The sequence below is a fragment of the Eptatretus burgeri genome, chromosome 7 (assembly GCF_056783735.1).
Source record: "Eptatretus burgeri isolate ZD-2024b chromosome 7, Ebu_testis_v1, whole genome shotgun sequence".
NCBI classification, from domain to species: domain Eukaryota; kingdom Metazoa; phylum Chordata; class Myxini; order Myxiniformes; family Myxinidae; genus Eptatretus; species Eptatretus burgeri.
Genome location: NC_140967.1, coordinates 62,264,240 through 62,281,728, shown reverse-complemented (window position 1 = coordinate 62,281,728; position 17,489 = coordinate 62,264,240). Strand labels below are relative to the sequence as shown.

At 43.6% G+C, this 17,489-nt stretch overlaps 1 protein-coding gene across 1 annotated transcript; it reads right to left on the bottom strand.

Moving 5' to 3' along the window:
• Positions 1-470: 470 nt before the first annotated feature.
• LOC147023392 (uncharacterized) lies at positions 471-7,747 on the bottom strand. Its single transcript, XM_085887124.1, has 2 exons — positions 7,599-7,747; positions 471-1,911 (listed from the first exon to the last, which is right to left on the bottom strand). Exons 1-2 carry the CDS (start codon positions 7,684-7,686, stop codon positions 728-730), a joined length of 1,272 nt encoding a protein of 423 aa, XP_085743250.1. The 5' UTR covers positions 7,687-7,747; the 3' UTR covers positions 471-727.
• Between the last annotated feature and the right edge of the window lie 9,742 nt (positions 7,748-17,489).

The window sequence follows — 17,489 nt, the reverse complement described above, 5'->3', positions numbered from 1 at the left end:
TCGTGATTTTGGTAGTTTTACCAGAAGGGGGTTGTTGGCGGACCTTGAGCGCCCTGTGGAAATGTGGTGGGGACAAATCGCAGAGAGAGCAGGGGGCAAGGCTGGAGAGGAGTCGGTAGAAGACAGAAAGACCACCGACCAACCTGCGGTGATTGAGTGAGAGGCCCAAAGACTCAGCTTCATTGCGGGAGATGCCGATGATCTTAAATGCCCTGGTTTCGACAGCGTGAAGCCGAGAAAGGTGGGAGGAAGGAGCACCAGCCCAGAGGGGAGAGCAGTACTCCATCAGGATACGGACAAAAGCTTTGTAAGTGGTCAGGAGCTCAAGAGGGCCGAGGAAGGACTTAGCACGATGGAGGATTCCCAGTCGGCGACTGGCTTTTGAGGCGAGGTTGGAAATGTGACTTTCCCAGGAAATGTCATGGCAGATAGTGAGAGGTATTAAATATATGGAGCTATTGTGACCATTAATGACTTTAATATGCATTTCTTTACACATGATAAGAAAACAGTTGGGCCAATTTCACGCACAACCTTTGTGCTCATCGGCCAGCTTTCAAAAACACATCTCAAATCATCATTGCCTCATCCAAGTGTGGCATTGCTATATTCAAATCGAAATTTCAAAGGAGAAAAACAAAATCAGAATATTACATCAACTACTTAGAAAATAAATGGATTTATTCAACAAGGAAGTTTGTTCACTGTTCCTGATTTTCATGAACGTTCATGTCAGACTTTCCTCTGTTTCAAAAAGTCCAGAGCCGATCCATACAAGTGTTCGCTTGTTGTTATTAGTGCAATCCAGTAGCACCTTGTGTTTTTTCTCCATCAGGATCTGGCAATGCCCAGCTGCCATCTGGATCAACAAGCTTTTCTGAATGTTCCTTGGCCTCACGATCACAGCATTTGCGATCTGGATAGCATTGTATTTGTTTCCAAAAGCTTGCAGAGTGTCCCGTATTACCGTTTCAATACCGTCCATCACATTCTCTGGTATTGTTTTATCCAAGCCGGAATATGAGGACTGAGTGATCGGCTCTTCTGCTGTTGTTGGTGGAGGCTGCACTCGGATTTCTTCTGTTGGTATCCATGGCCTTGGAGTGCGTGCTTCTGATTGAGGCACATAAATCCCCCCTCTTCCTGGATGAGGTTGTGGAATGCTGGCAACTGGTGGTTTTAGCCAAGAAAAACTCGGCTTGAAAGGCGCATTGTAAGGTTTCTTCACAACAATGGCAGGTTCAACATTTCCACTTAGAGCAACAACTTTCGGTCTGATGTATATGAACTTTGGCTTTTTCATTGCAGGTGCTGTTGGCCTGACAGCAAGTCTTGGCCAATCATAAGAGGGTTCAGGCCTCTTCATGGTCGGTTGATATTTTAAGACTACTTGTTTAGGCTTAAATGAGAATGGCTTTCGCCAAATGTAAATGAATTTTGGTGTCTTTCTTGAAGGGTTTCCTTGTGCAGTGAGATTTGGAAGCTCTGGTTGAATTGGTGGCAAGCTCGTAGTTGGACTGGGTTTTGGTGTTGCACTTGATATGGTGCTAGAAGGGAAAGTCAAATAAGTGTGTTTCGGAAATGAAGGTTTCGGTTGAAATTGTGGTGGTTTGTAGCTCGACCAAGGCAGATTAAAAATCAAGATTGGAGATACAGATTGAGGACAAGGTGGCTTTGAATCTGGTTTGGAAAGTTTCATGTTCATTTCATGAATCTCTTGCTTTACATCAACTGTGTGTTGCAACTTCTTCAACACTTTTCCAAGTTTTTTCCACCATCCTATAATCTTCTCTCTCTCTACAAGAACTTTGTCCTCCTTCACCTCCTCACTACGAAGCACTTGGACGCTTTGTATCATCCCAGCATCAGGCTCTTCTTCTTCTGACAAGTGCATTACATGCCTTTTAGGTCCTACAGGGAGAATGAGAAATAATGAGAAATGGCCAGGCCATTTGGATATTAAACTTGCATTTTTCACTTTGGTGAATTACATGGATATTGGACACAATATTTCTGAAATGAAACACAGGGGCCCCCTGGGTGCTCACCTGGTAGCGGCTGGATAAGATAACCAGGTAACCACTGGAAGGTATGGATGACCCACTAAATATGTAAGAGAGAAGAAAGTAAATACGTATGGATTTTGTTTTTTAAGGCCGTGAATAAACTTTGGTACATCATGGGTGATAAAGGTTGTGGTCAAGTTTCATCGAAATTGTGTGTTTTTGGAGAAGAAAGCAAATATGCATATTTAGCCCCCCCCTTCTCCCCTCCCCCTGCCCCACCATCTTTTAGACCCAAATTTTGTTTTAATGTCGTGAACAAACTTTTGTACATCACGGGTGATGAAGGTGGAGGGGAAGGCAGTAAACATTGTGTTGGGATGGGCCCCGGGAAGTTTATAGGCGAGGTGCCAAGCCCCTCGGCTTTGGGGGGGGGGGTGTTTCCCCCTCAGCAACCCCTTAGGCTATAACCACCGTGGCCCAATAGGGAACTAATACTGGGCTCGTGTCAGACCTATGTACAGAAGATTAAATCGGACTATGAATATATATATTAAATCGGACTGGAGTAAAAAGGATCCCCTCTCCCCTTTCTAACCATGGGTGAAGTTTCATCGAAATTGTTTGTGTAGTTTTGGAGAAGAAAGGAAATACATATTTTGGGGGCAATTTCCCCTTACACCCCCTTAGACCCCAATTTTTCTGAAATCATGAACAAATTTTGGTACATCATGTGTGATGAAGGTTGTAGTCAAGTTTCATCGTAACTGTGTGTCGTTTCTGAGAAGAAAGCAAATACCTCTTTTGGGGGGGGGGCAACCCCCCCCCGTAAAACTCCCTCCGTAGACCCCCTCAGACCCCGATCTTGTTAATGCCATGGACAAACTTTGGTACAATATGGGTGATGAAGGTTGTGGTCGAGTTTCATCAGAATTGCTTGTGTAGTTTGAGAAGAAAGCAAATATCTATTTTTGGGGGAAACCCCCCATAGACCCCTTTAAGGCCCGATTTATTTTTCATCTCATGAACAAACTTTGGTGCATACATGATGATGACCATTGTGATAAAGTTTCATCGAAATTGTATATGTAGTTTCAGAGAAGAAGTTGAAAGTGTTTGTGGACGGACAGACGGACGGATGCAATGCCATTCCATAAGCTCCCCGGAACTACGTTCCAGGTGAGCTAAAAAATAAAAAAACAAGCAGTCATAGACTGGTACTTACGAAATCGTCAACTTGCCCTCTGACATTGTCTAATAAAAGCTGTCTCTAGAGAAGGTAGCGACGCAAACTAGAAGTTTCTACGATGATTCTGTACCAAACCATCAAAAATCGAATGTTTTGGATGTTTGACCTCACTGTGACCTTGACCTTTGACCGATTTTGACCAAAATCTAATCAGCACGAGCCATCACCCTCCTGAATCACGTGGTTTAATTTGACATTGGTAGCTTCTTCCGTTCTCGAGTTATCGTGCCTTCAAACAAACAAACAAACAAACAAGCAGTCATAGACTGGTACTTACGAAATCGTCAACTTGACCTCTGACCTTGTCTAATAAAAGCTGTCTCTCGAGAAGGTGGCGACGCAAACCAGAAGTTTCTACGATGATTCTGTATCAAACCATCAAAAATCGTAACGTCGACCGAAGCAAAAATCTCCATTTCTCCACGCAATTATATTATACCTTAACGTAACTCAACGACGCGTCTGCTCGAGCGCACTACATCATGGGACGACAGGTGATGCGTCGAGTGAAATATTTTTTATACAATATTAAAACGTCTCCAAAGCATCCGATTTTTTTTTTACCAGAATTTCGACAACCGAGTTTTAAGCATCCTAAGCGATCGCAAAAACCGAAGACAAAATTAAAATTGAAGTTAAAACGAACTCGTAACGTCGAGCGAAGCAAAAATACTCCATTTCTCCACATGAATTTACGGAATTATGTTTGACCCCACTGTGACCTTGACCTTTGACCGATTTTGACCAAAATCTAATCAGCAATAGCCATCACCCTCTTGAATCACGTGGTGTAATTTGACATTGGTAGCTTCTTCCGTTCTCGAGTTATCATGCCTACAAACAAACAAACAAACAAACAAACGGAAGTCATCAATATACTTACAAAATCTTTAGATTTTGTAATTAACAAACAAACAGAAACGGAAGGCATCAATATACTTACGAAATCTTTAGATTTTGTAATTAACAAACAAACAGAAACGGAAGGCATCAATATACTTACAAAATCTTTAGATTTTGTAATTAACAAACAAACAGAAACGGAAGGCATCAATATACTTACGAAATCTTTAGATTTTGTAATTGACAAACAAACAGAAACGGAAGGCATCAATATACTTACGAAATCTTTAGATTTCGTAAGTAATAAAAAAAACCTCTTCAAAGATAACGTTTGTGAAAAACTGGACCACTTTGGTGTCTTCTTGTAACAAACAGGTCCTCCCTTCGGCTTGACTTCCGTATAAATAATATACATTCCTTCAATTCCTCATGATGGAAATCATCCATCTTCCCAAGCCCATTCTTCTTGTTTGAAAATAATAATTGTAGGGATTGGGTATACTTGGCCTCAGATGAACACGCGAGGTGGCACTGGTACATGAAATTACATAGGTCACGAGGTGTTGCTATGTTGACTTGTTTTTAATGGGGTGTACATGATGTTATATAAGCAAGTAAAAGACCAAATACTGTTTTGGAATAATCAGAAAGGACCCAGATAAGCAAAGTTATTCCTTCTATTCCCTTATATAGACACGCTAGATGTCGCTGTTGGCTCATGTGCAAGGGTGGGGTTGTATGTGACGTCATATAGACATTCTCGGTGTTGCTCCTTATTCTGCACCCTACAAATTTGCTCCTTGAAGGTTGTCCATTTATTTGATGCATACTGCCCTCTTGTTAGCTTCTCCCAATCTATAGTACCTAACTCTCTTCTCATACCTTCAAAGTTTGCCTTCCTAAAATCTAACAACCTTACCCTATGATCCTGAACTCTTAACAGGGTTGTTGTGCACACTATGTGATTATGTGATGGTCACTCGGCCACAGAGGCTCTCCTATCTCCACCTCTTCCAGCATGTTGGGATCATTAAGTTACTTAAAAAGAGATCTAACATTGTGCTGTCCCTCGTGGGCTTATCTACAAACTGACTTCAAAAGCAATCCTGGACAAGATCTGCAAAATAAATCCTCATCTGTTCTCCCCTTTCCCTATTCCTGGACCCAATCTATCGTTGGCAAATTAAAATCCCGCATAATCAATACTCTTCCCTTTCCACGGGCCTTTTGGAATTCTTCACGAGCTCCTCTTTCCTGTTATTCCCTAATACCAGTAGTCTTAAAAATGCATCCTGCAAATTCTTACAATCCCTAATCTCAATCATCACTTTGGCTCGATAGAATACCGTCTGTTACCGAGATTGTTACAACTCCTCAAATTTTCTCTTTCCAAGCACATCGAGGAATCCTGTAGCATTAAAGTCCTCTCTTACAATGTCTCCTCATTAAACGGTCTTCCTGACTGCAACCAGTGTGACCCCTCCTCATTTTCATAAATGTCAAGGTGAGCCAATGAAAAAAGGCAAGAATTCACAAGGTTTCGGAAAAGAGATGATAATAGAAAACCTATAGAAAACCAACACACCAAGGTGAACAACGAAAAGCCAAGATCTTGTGAAAAAGCCAAGGAGTGGTCACACTGACTGCAACTATATCATACTCCTTGCTATCTACTTTAGTTTCAACTTCTTCATTTTTACTTCCACCACTGAAGGTGGGTGGAGGTGATGTTTTCACCCGTCTGTCTGTGAGCATGTGAAAAAAAAAAGGTAATGGACGTATTCGGATGAAACTTGGTGCACATGTTTGGTGAGTGACAAGGATGAATGAATTCGATTTGTTGAAGATCAGGAACTTGATATGAGAATTTTTTTTTTTAATTTGCAAGTGATTCTTCACCATTTGAGAGAGGGCCAAATACGATACATAACATATCTCAAATAGTTGGGGATGAGTTGTTTCGGTGACAAAAACAAGATGATTGGATTTTGGTTCAGGTCCGGATCAAGATCCTGTCTATCAGTGAGATACAACACATAACCTATTCAACTCGGTGGAGACATGTGCTCCACCAAGTGCCCTTCTCGTTGTTATTTAAACTCCTGCCATTTGTCTGGAATTTTTTTCTTCACTTTTCGTTTCCTGTAATTATTTCTCGTCCTAGACTTTCCAATGACATCATCAGTCTGAGTTCTTTCCTTTGTAGGTTTTCCACTCCCATCAAGCAGGGAATTTGCATCCAAAATGATGTCTCCTGATATACATTCACCAACACAAAATTCGATGTCTCCGAAATTGAGGAAGGAATTAAAAAGCCTTAATTCCCTCCTCAATTACCATTGCAAACTTTGCTGCCCCTCTTATGTTTAGCTTATGGCCATCACTCTGAAAACACTACCTTTGACCATGAAAATATACCCATTGCTTCTTTATAAATAAAAAGTAATTAATTAATTGATTACGAAAAGGTTTATTTAATCCCGAACACCCTGGTAATATCCCTGACCCTGTCACTCTTTTCACATCCCCACTCTCCCCCCCCCCCCCCAGGCGCACCCCAAACTCATCATTCCATACGGTCGCCTGGGTCGCGTCTGCTTCTAAATCCCACTGTGACCGCAACAACATCATTAGACCCAACACGTCACCCACGTCATTCCTTCAATATCCCTCACCCCTGCTCCTGAAGGCTGGTGTTGGTTTAGTTTAGTGGTTAGGGTGGCGGCTTGGGATCCTAGGGTCCTGAGTTCAAGCCCCGTTGGCCGCTGAATTAATACACCAGGAGGTTGACTCAGCCTGTCATCCTTCCAGGTCAGCGAAATGAGTACCAGTGTGCACTGGTAGAGGGGCACTGCATCAGCGACACAGTTGCGCTTCTAAGAAATGATAGCTACCCCGGCAGCTAAGCTGCCATACGCAAGAAGAATAAGACTCCTGCTCCTGATCAAAACAGCACGACATTCAATGTCTCCGATCCTTGTAATAAGTGAACAATCGACATTTTTAACACAGTCGTTAAATTGCTGACAAAAACAACTTTTCCCTGTCCCAGGTGGCCTGGCCTGTTCCGACCCATCTGCACCCAACCGGCAACCCACCGCACCCCACCCACAGCTGGCGGTGTACTCCATTCATCATCATATCCGAGAACCCAACACCCAACCCAACAGTACTTGACAGGTGCTTGTGAATAGCTGTAAAGAGCGACAGGTGAGCATGACATTTCATGAAAAACAAAATTCTTGAACAGGTAACAACACAAACGAACCACTTAACACAGGAACGATCAAAATTAGGCAAAGGAAAGAGGAAAGGCTATCAATCACACTCACACCTCCGTGTTATTCTCAGGCAATTCCCATTGAGAGGTACAGAAACAAGAAATCGAAGAAAACTGGAAACATCTAGAGAGACAGAGACAGAGACAGATACAGATACAGAGACAGAAAATAGAAAATAGAAATGCACACAGGAGGAGGGTTATTGAGCAATGAAGGTCAAACCTGTCTTGCTGACTGGAGTCGATGTACAAATGGAAATGAAGCTCCCAATAAATGCCAGGAATATGGCTGATTGTACAAATTTAACCATGATTAGAATTCAGGTCTTAGAAGACCTTAATTTCAGGTGCGCACACTCTGACAAATGCTGCCCAACTTCAACAACAAACGTTTATGACGTCACAATGCCAAGACACTTGTAATCGGTTGTCATAGATACGCCACATGGGGCTGGCAGGAGAGTCTAGACTAGAGTATGTGCACTCACCTGAGTTGTCTCGCCTGGGTTCGAATCTTGACCGAGCTACAAACTGTCCCTCTGGCATTTCACATTGATGGCGATACATCGTTCATCGGAAGGACATTAAATATCCTTTGGTCTTTGATGTATAGTCGACAAGTTATCGCCGGCACCTTGTAAAATTAGAAATTCCTGCCGTAAGGCTTCAGCGACATCTCAGTAATGATGAAACCAGCAAGTGGAATTCAGAATTGAACTTGAAGGGCACTTGGGAGAGCACACCTCTGCCAGGCTGAAGAGTTTACGTTTTGTATCCCACTGGTAGGCTGGATCTCGATCCGGACCTGAACTAAAAATCGAATTGGCTTGTTCTTGTCACCTAACCAACTCATCCACCAAGTTTTGTCCACAACTTTTTGAAATATCATGCTATACATAGTTTTTGGTCCCATCTCTCAATGGTGAAGAATCACTTAAACAAAAACATTAAAAACTTCTGGTATCTGGTTCCGGATCCAGATCCTCACCAAAATCGAATCGACTCGTCCTTGTCACATACCCAAGCTGTCCACCAAGTTTCGTCCGAATCTGTTCACAGCTTTTTGAGATATCATGTTCAAAGACGGACAGACGGGTGAATACATAACCTCCATCCACCTTCAGTGGCAGAGGTAATTATTACAGTCCAATGTGTATTCACCAATACAATGCTTTTCATTATTTTTTTCATGCAAGTAATGTCAATATTTCTGAAACAATACATTACATACGATATTAAATATTACACAAGAAACTTAAAAATACCGGAGGTAGGAGGAGGTAGAAGGCATTTGGCCCATCATGCCTGTGCTGTACATTCTTCATGTAGGTTGGACATGTGAGGTCCTTGGCAACGACACTTAAACATACCCAATGCCTTCCACTCATGATATTCGTTTCTGGGTATAGCTTCTGGCATTAGGGCAAATTACGTTTGGTTTCATGTTCGATGTTTAGGTTTTCATGTCCATCACATTTCACATCCACATGTTCTGTGGAATGACTCCGTTCAAATCCATGCCCAATTAGGGATTCAATTAGAAGTACCATACTCTTTACAGAACATCACTGCTGCCAAAGCAGTTTATTCGCAAGAGTTATGGTGGGTGGTTTGCCATTGCCTTCCCAGCAGTCAGAATAGCAATTTGGAATTTGGCCAGGGTGCCAGAGATAGCTCGCTTACTATTCACAAAGGACATACGTACCTGATACCGTGGGATATTCAACGTGCACAAACTAATGTTGGCACACTGGACGTCCAATTTAATGTCCATCCAAAGGACGGCACACACATTGATCCATCACCCTGCCTGCAAAACACCAGCGTGAGTTTATCGCTCGGTCGGGATTCGAACCCAGGATAGATAGCTCAGATGTGAGTGTCTGTACCTCCAGGCTATCCTCCCAGCACACCCAAGGGTGATTGATTATTGTCAATACTTATAACCACCGTGCCTTCTTATTTTAGCCTGTATCCATTGTGTGTTCATATTCAAATCCTCGTGTTAAATCACACTTATGGAGGATCTCTCTTTACCCACCATTGACTATTTTAAAAGTATACAAAAAATAATAATTCGCACACGTCAAATACTTGCTTATACTGCACAGGGTATCCGGACTTATCCCATGTGTTCAGAACGCTAGTTTGAGGATGCCAATTCAGCAGACTACACTTAACCATATATTTTGTTCCCTTAAATTTATCCATCACGATCACTTGCATGTCATGCCGTCAATGCCAAGGAACAATCCTTTCCTCTCCCCAATCACCTTCAATCACATCAGGTGGGATGACTTTTGACATCGATAACTGAATGAACACCAATGGAGATGACACGCAGCGGAATATAACCATTACAGATATATAATATACAATATATATAAATATATATATTTTTTTGTTGTTGTTGTTGTTGTTGTTGTAGATTTCCGCCGCGTTCGGATGACCGCTTCAGCCAAATCGCGGTCGCACGCCCACCGAAGGCCGCAATCCAGTCGTGGCTTTCCGGACCAACCCCGGAAACCAGCCACGGATGCCTTCACGCATCATAAACTATTCAATACTCTGTCCACGCGCAACAGGGTCAATTGTCGATCTACCTAACTATTCGCGCGGACAGAAAATACTGAGAGTTTATACCTCGACAGGTATAAACACGAGCCGCTTAAGCGTGCCCGTTCCGTGTGCGTAGCCGAGCGGTTTGATATCGCCAAGTCCCGTCGGACCAGATTATCGCTTCTATCGGCTTAATTAGCCAGTTAATTCCCGATACGTGCCGTAGCAGTCAATACAAGGAAAATGACGCAAACGAGCAGGTGAACGTTTAAACAATGGGCATTTATTTTCAACACGTAAGCAGTCAATGGGGGGATGGGGACAAGACACGGGCAAAGCCTACAGCCGAGTACTGTTTCTATACAAGCACGTACTTATGACAGTTCTACTTAATGGAGGACAAGACGCCACAGACTTTCACACAAAACCCAAGGAAAGAAAAGGGCTCATGAGCCTTTATTTTCAACTTGGGAGCCTGATTGACCAAGGGCTGCGAGAGACTGGGCTGGTTACCTTGCCGCCCCTTGGTGGCGACTCAGTGGTCTTCGTCTCGCTGGCCCGTTGCCAACGTGGCAGCGGCTCGAATGGTGACTTGGTTGGTCAGGGGCCTGGCGGCGTGCCCGACTCCCCACGCTCCGCTCTCCTCGACGAACCGCGGGCTTGGTTGGTTGGGGCTGGTGGCGCGCCCGACTCTTCGCGCTCCGCTCTCGACGAACCGCCAACGATCTCCTCGCCCGCCAACGATCTCCTCGCCCGCCAACGATCTCCTCGCCTGCCAACGATCTCCTCGCCCACCAACGATCTCCTCGTCTGCCAACGATCTGATCTTTCAGCGTCCCAACGCGCCTTTTTATAGCCCCGAGGGGTGAAGCCGCTGTAGGTTTCGCCACCCGAAGCCTGCGCTTTCCCCTTTCACCCTTGAACGTTCACCCCAGGCTGGCTCTGCCCCTTTCACCTCTGATTGGCCAGTTCCCTTCACGGCAAAGGCTGTTTTGATCCGATTATGGTAATCAGCCGTCTTCACGGCTGGTTTGCACACGGACGTTCCGATTGGCCAATTTCTTCCACGGCAAAGGCCGTTTTGATCCGATTATGGTAATCAGCCGTCTTCACGGCTGGTTTGCACACGGACGCTGGAGAATGTGGCTCCTATGGCAGCTCGGCGTGTCCGCGTCTACGGCATCTTGCCGCTGTTGCTGAGGCGAGCGTGATTGTGTCGCCATGTTGATGGTGCTGTGGTGGAGATGGTGTGGTTGTGGAGTTGTTGGTGTTGTGGTGGGGATGGCATGGTTGTAGAGTTGTTGGCATTGTGGTGGAGGTGGCGTGGTTGTCGAGTTTGTTGTTGAGGGGATGTTGTTTGTTTAAAATAAAAGATAGAAAAAGAATAACGGCTAACTCAAAGATGCACAGCCCGGCACACGAACAAGACCTGTTGTACATCGGTGGGGGAACCTAACCTGAAACACAAAGTCATACTTATCGCAATAACTGATCTCTGGGGAACCTGAATGGTGATTTGTGAATTTCCACAACCGTAACAATATATATATATATATATATATATATATATATATATATATATATATATATATATATATATATATATATATATATATATATATATATATATATATATATATATACATACAGTAGACTAGGTGTAAGTCGGCAGCGTGTAACTCGTCACTTCGCCTAAGTCGGCAGCGTCAAAAAGTCCCGAATTTATCTCATGTTAAATCCCTTTGAATAAAGGGTCATCCCTCTATAAGTCGTCACTTCGTCGAAGTCGTCAGATGTTGTCCATTCCCACGTAATGGAAACTCAAGTAAATTACCACTCCGAACTCGTCACACGGAACTGCTGCCTCATGAGAAGCCCGATTTCATGGAATCGTGATCCTCGCTCATTGGTGTACACCGCCAGTGATAGGCTATTTATAACTGCGTACACACGTTGATCGCACTGCAGGCAGGACAATGGTGACTAAGCGTAAGCTTACAACTAAAACCTACCAAGAAAAATACGACATTATCCAGTTTTGCGAGGCAAATCCACTGATGAAGAAAACAGACATAGCTGAGAAGTTGGACATCAAACGGCAGACATTGAACGATATCTTGAAGAATAAGGGCAAGATATTTGGACAAGTGGAGAAGATCGTGAGGCCGGTGGGAAGTGTGAAACGCGTGAAATGTGTGTCCTTTGAAGATGTCGATGACGCGCTCATCATCTGGTTTCGGCAAATGTCGGCTCAGCCAAATATTCGGTTTCGGCCGATTCGGCCAAATATTCGGCCAATTTTGTCTTTCGGTGGAGGATTGCCCAGCCAACATCATGGAATACAATGACTGGTTTGAATCCTTTCTCATGCACCAGATGCCCAAGAGTTTGAGGCAGTCAAACATAACGGATTACTTCGCGAAGAAGTAAAGGATCGATCGAGTTTAGTGTTGAAGTCCGATCATGGTTTTATTTTCGCTTGTTTTGTACATTATCGCACTCACTTACACATCGGCATTGAGTGGTAATCATCACCACGATGACTGTGTGTCATGTAATTTGTCACCATACCATCACCGATGGTATACGAGTTGTCTTTCAGAGTTGTTCATTATCTTTACTTTTGATAAACTCATTCATGAATTCCATCTTTGCTTGATCACTTTCCAACTCACCAACTCACCCCCACCTATGCCCCGAGGATTGTGTTTTCCTTTTGGTACAATAGCCGGCTCTCACACATATGTGTCCAGGCCACGCGCGACTTCATCCTTCACCCCACAGTCATCATGAATGTTCGCATACGCGTAAGTCATCACATTTCTAAGTCGTCACTTTTTTCTCGGTCCCGATGGTGACGACTTACGCCTAGTCTACTGTATATATATATATATATATATATATATATATATATATATATATATATATATATATATATATATATATTGTTACGTTTGAGGGGGGGGTATGCATTCAAAGGGTAATTGGGATGTTTAATTAGGTATGCCATGCTGTTCGAGTTTACCAGGATCTCGATGTAATAAGTAGCAATTCAGTGGTGATAAGTTGTCTAGTAAATGTTCATTTCTTCAAGGGGGAAATGATAAATGTCACATAATTAGATAGGGACATGGGATAGGGTAAGTGTGTCTGCGTAAACCCCTTTTGGTATTCTCTGAAGACTGGCCGTGACGTCACAGGACAGTGCAGCGGATGGCTCCGCCCCGTGATCACGATTGGCGGAAGGCAATGGCGGTGGGCCAATAAACGGCTCGATTGAAGTGACGAGGACCAAGGATAAAAAGGTTCTGTTCGGGGTCGAAAAGGAAGAGGAAGAAGATTACAACCAAAAGATCGTGGTTTTTTTTGGTGTGGAAGCTGTGGCGGCAGAGAGCGTCGTGGTTGTTGTGCTGAATCGATCGTGTTCTTGATCGTGTCTGGGAGCCTTGCCGAGCCTCATGCCTCGCTTTGGTTGGCTCTGGGGTTCTGCTGACTCGGAGTGCGGGGTCGGGCGGCGGGCGGACCTGCCTCCCTCTCCTGCTCGCGGCTTGGCGCGGGAGCTGGTTCCCTGGCGGCTGTGGGCGGACTTGGGCCAGGACCAGGAGGTCGACAGCACCGCGGTTTCTCCTGCCCCCCCCCCCTGGCGAGAGCAAGGCCGGCTCGTCCGGCGCCGATCCAGGGACAGTTGCGTCCACACCACGGTCCAGCCTGACCACCAGAGATAGCTACGTTTTGTGTGTGTGTGTGTGTGTGTGTGTGTGTGTGTGTGTGTGTGTGTGTGTGTGTGTGTGTGTGTGTGTGTGTGTGTGTGTTTGGCGCCTTAGAGGGATTGAGAACTGTATATTCATTGGAATTGTCTGTGTTTTTCCCCACGCCCGATCCCACACCATCCCGTCGAATCGCCCCGGATCCCTCTTCTTGCCGAGTCTTGTTATTTCTGGTAATTATAAAAAACAAATAAACATCATCAACTCAGTGAAAAGTGACTCGTGCCACCTTCCTCGTCCCATTTGCGGTAGAGCGATTAGAACCGCCATGTTTGGGTTATAAATAAATAAACCGCCTCCATCGTTTCGGCTCATTCTACGTTGGCGGGACTGTTCAAGTCCCGTGGACGTCACAATATATATATATATATATATATATATATATATATATATATATATATATATATATATATATATATATATATATATATATATATATATATATATATATATATATATATACATACATACATATAGTATATTGTTACGGATTTCAGAATCTGGTATGATGAATGCATCCACACATCCAGGTCCTCAGACAATTATTTCCTGAAACGCATGTTCAGATTAACCCCATCCCCATGTCTAATGGGATCTTAAATGTGATGCGTTGAGAAGGGTAAAGGATAGATCCCCTCTCCTATGGGAAGCTTTTTTCTTTACGACAGACACGTTCACACACATTTCTTTCACGAGCTCTGAAGCCCGCCCTCATTCTTCCTCAGCAACAATCTTTCGTGAGCTCCGACGCCTGCCTTTTTGAGAGCGCACGGGTCATCATGGTAACCGTGCGCCAATGGGACGGGGTGAGCTTGGGGCGGACTTATATCTCCGGGCCGTCTCCGGCCCGGATATATAAAACGAATGGGTGGTACGTTCTGTGAGGTGAAAAAGCGAGAGGAAAAAGAAAAAGCGAAAGGAGAGAGGAAAAAGAGAAGGGCGAGAGAGGCGAGAAGAAAGCAGGACGAAAGAAAGCCAGGGAGGGAGAAGAGAACGAGAAGTAAGCTTGATAAGCAAGCAAGAAGTGGGTGTGAGTGTGAGCAGCGCTGCCAACAAGTGAGGCACGGGTTGGTCACCAACAACACCAGGGCCTAAACCCACGACGGACGATCTCGGTGCCCTCCAGACTTCGACTGGTGTTCAAGGCTGCCCCGCAAGAGGGTGCACGACAAAGCTGGGTGCTGGCGACGGATGTGACACACACGCAGGCATTTCAGGGCGTTTTCGCTTCACGGATGACTTTCTGGTAAGCGAGAGGATTCTCCCCCCCCCCCTTTGAAATTCATTCTTTATTGACCTCAGAAAATAAAAGGTTATTTTTATTTATTTATTTTATTATGAATAAATTATTTGTTGATTTCCAACCTGTCCGTGTTTGTCCTTTCCTTCCATTGGTCTGGCATTGTCCGAACCGAGATAGACTGGGAGGTAATTACCACAGATTTGACCAAAACTCATCGGCACGCACCAGCTGTTTAAATCGCTCAGCCGCCCTAATTAAAATTTAATTGAGATAACATTGGTGCTTTGCCGAGGGCACGCTTGCCGCTCAGGTAACCACGTGACCTCAAGTTAAACGGAATAATTAGACTGCGGACACTGGAACTCGTGGTTGACTGGGTGGCGTTCGTGGTCTTTTTTATACTCCATCTCACACCCCACTTGCGGTGCATATGCACTGATGACATTCATAATCACCCCTTCAATTTCCAACTTCACACTCATCACTCGGTCCGACACTCTCCTCACTTCCAATACCCTCTTGACATAATCTTCCTTCAGGATTACCCCGACACCATTTCTCCTCCCATCCACACCATGGTAGAACAGTTTGAAACCACCTCCAATGCTCCGAGCCTTACTTCCCATCCACTTGGTCTCTTGTACACACAGTATGTCCACCTTTCTTCTCTCCATCATATCAGCCAACTCTCACCCTTTGCCAGTCATAGTCCCAACAATCAAAGTTCCAACTCTCACCTCCACACTTCTACCCTTCCTCCTCTCCCACTGCCTCTGGACATGCCTTCCCGTCTCCTTCTCCTCCTTCGCCCAGCAGTAACAATTTCCACCGGTACCCTGCTGACCAACAGTACCGGTGGCGGTCGTTGGTAACCCGGGCCTCGACCGATCCGGTATGGAAATCCGTTTTATGATCAGCATAATTATTTCTGGCGCAGGTTTTACGCCGGATGCCCTTCCTCACGCAATCCTGGTCGCCTCTTACGACACACAGGGATATGGTACACCTATTCTAACCAGGGCATACACCGGGCCCAGTATACTGGTATATATACCACTCTAAATGGTATATATACCAGTATACTCTAAATATATATATATATATATATATATATGTACTATATATAAATTTATATATATATATATATATATATATATATATATATATATATATGTACTATATATAAATTTATATATATATATATATATATATATATATATATGTGTACTATATATAAATTTATATATATATATTAAAAAAAAAAAAATTTTATTTATTTTTTCTTGTTATCAACGGAATATAGACCGATTCACTGGGCTACATTTTTCTTCTTAATATTGTCAGGAATCAAAACATTTCATTTTCAAGAGGAGTAAGGTGGGGTTATAAAAACGCTCAGGATAATAAACAAAATCTCCGAGGAGGATATGGATACCTGTACTCTCGTCGAGAGGGAATAAATTGCTTCTGAAACTTTAACTGAAGCAAAGTTTACTCCAATTGAAGGAACGCTACTCGGAAAAAGATCAATCATCAGTGAAATACTAACATGAACATTGCTGCTTAAGGCCTGCACATGTGATGCAAAATTTCTTCACAAAAACAAAATGCACAACTTCATGCATACATTTTAGGGGTGCGTTGCATCATAATCACCCACATTACGTCGTTCAGTCAGCTGATTGGCTGACATTGTACGTCCGTTCGAAAACTTGCAGAAAATGAGCAGTTTTCTATTTTTTGAAACTTTCAAAAATTGCACAACTCCCCGTATTGCAAAATTTTGTTGGGCAACTTTTGAGTAATTAGCTGAGGAGGAGGCTGTTTTTTCCTGATACGTGAAACACCCTGCAACCCACGCCTGCAGACAACTGATTTTCTTGGAATGCAGGGTGCATTTTCCATCCAATCATCATGTAACTTTGAATGAAGATAGCTTTTACCATTGCACACATTCCTTATTTTGTCAACTTGGTTGTGGCATAGCTTTGAAGGCCATAAAATACAAGTTGATGAGTCTCTCCTTGGTGTTTGGAAAGGAGGTGCACAGAGCACATCTACACTTGCCACTGGTTCAAGCCCAAATTTTCTGAGCCTAAATAAAAAAAAACCCAGAAAAGGCAGGAATTCCAAATCATTTTCCTGCAATTTTCCAGGAAACTATTCACCAGGAAGAAACACTAGCTCGGGCTTTATTTGTTTGAAAGCTTTTCTCAACTCAAGCTCGAGAAAATGAGGCTTGCACCATCTCTAATCTCTATCATACACGGCGTGTCAGCAGTGTGGCACAATAGACAACACAGAAGATAAGGAGCACTAAAATATTATCCTAAACTTTGTGTTGACCGGAATTTTCAGTAGAGTCCTTTGTCATCTCATTCAAACAAGGGTCTCGGCAAAAACATGGTTGTGGATGACACAACACAACAAGGATGGTTGTGGATGACTATGACCCAGTGCAGTTGGGTCTCCTCATGGTATCATAGAAAAAAAAATCCAACAAAAGGCAACTTTTCTTCATATTAAAGCATCTCATTACAAGAAG

What these genes read in the sequence shown, in the direction of transcription:
- LOC147023392 (XM_085887124.1), bottom strand. Translation starts at nt 7,686, where the DNA reads ATGGTTAAATTTGTACAATCAGCCATATTCCTGGCATTTATTGGGAGC. An exon ending in GACTCCAGTCAGCAAGACAG is followed by an intron (nt 1,912 to 7,598) that starts GTTTGACCTTCA and finishes TTCTCCCTGTAG; the next exon opens with GACCTAAAAGGCATGTAATG.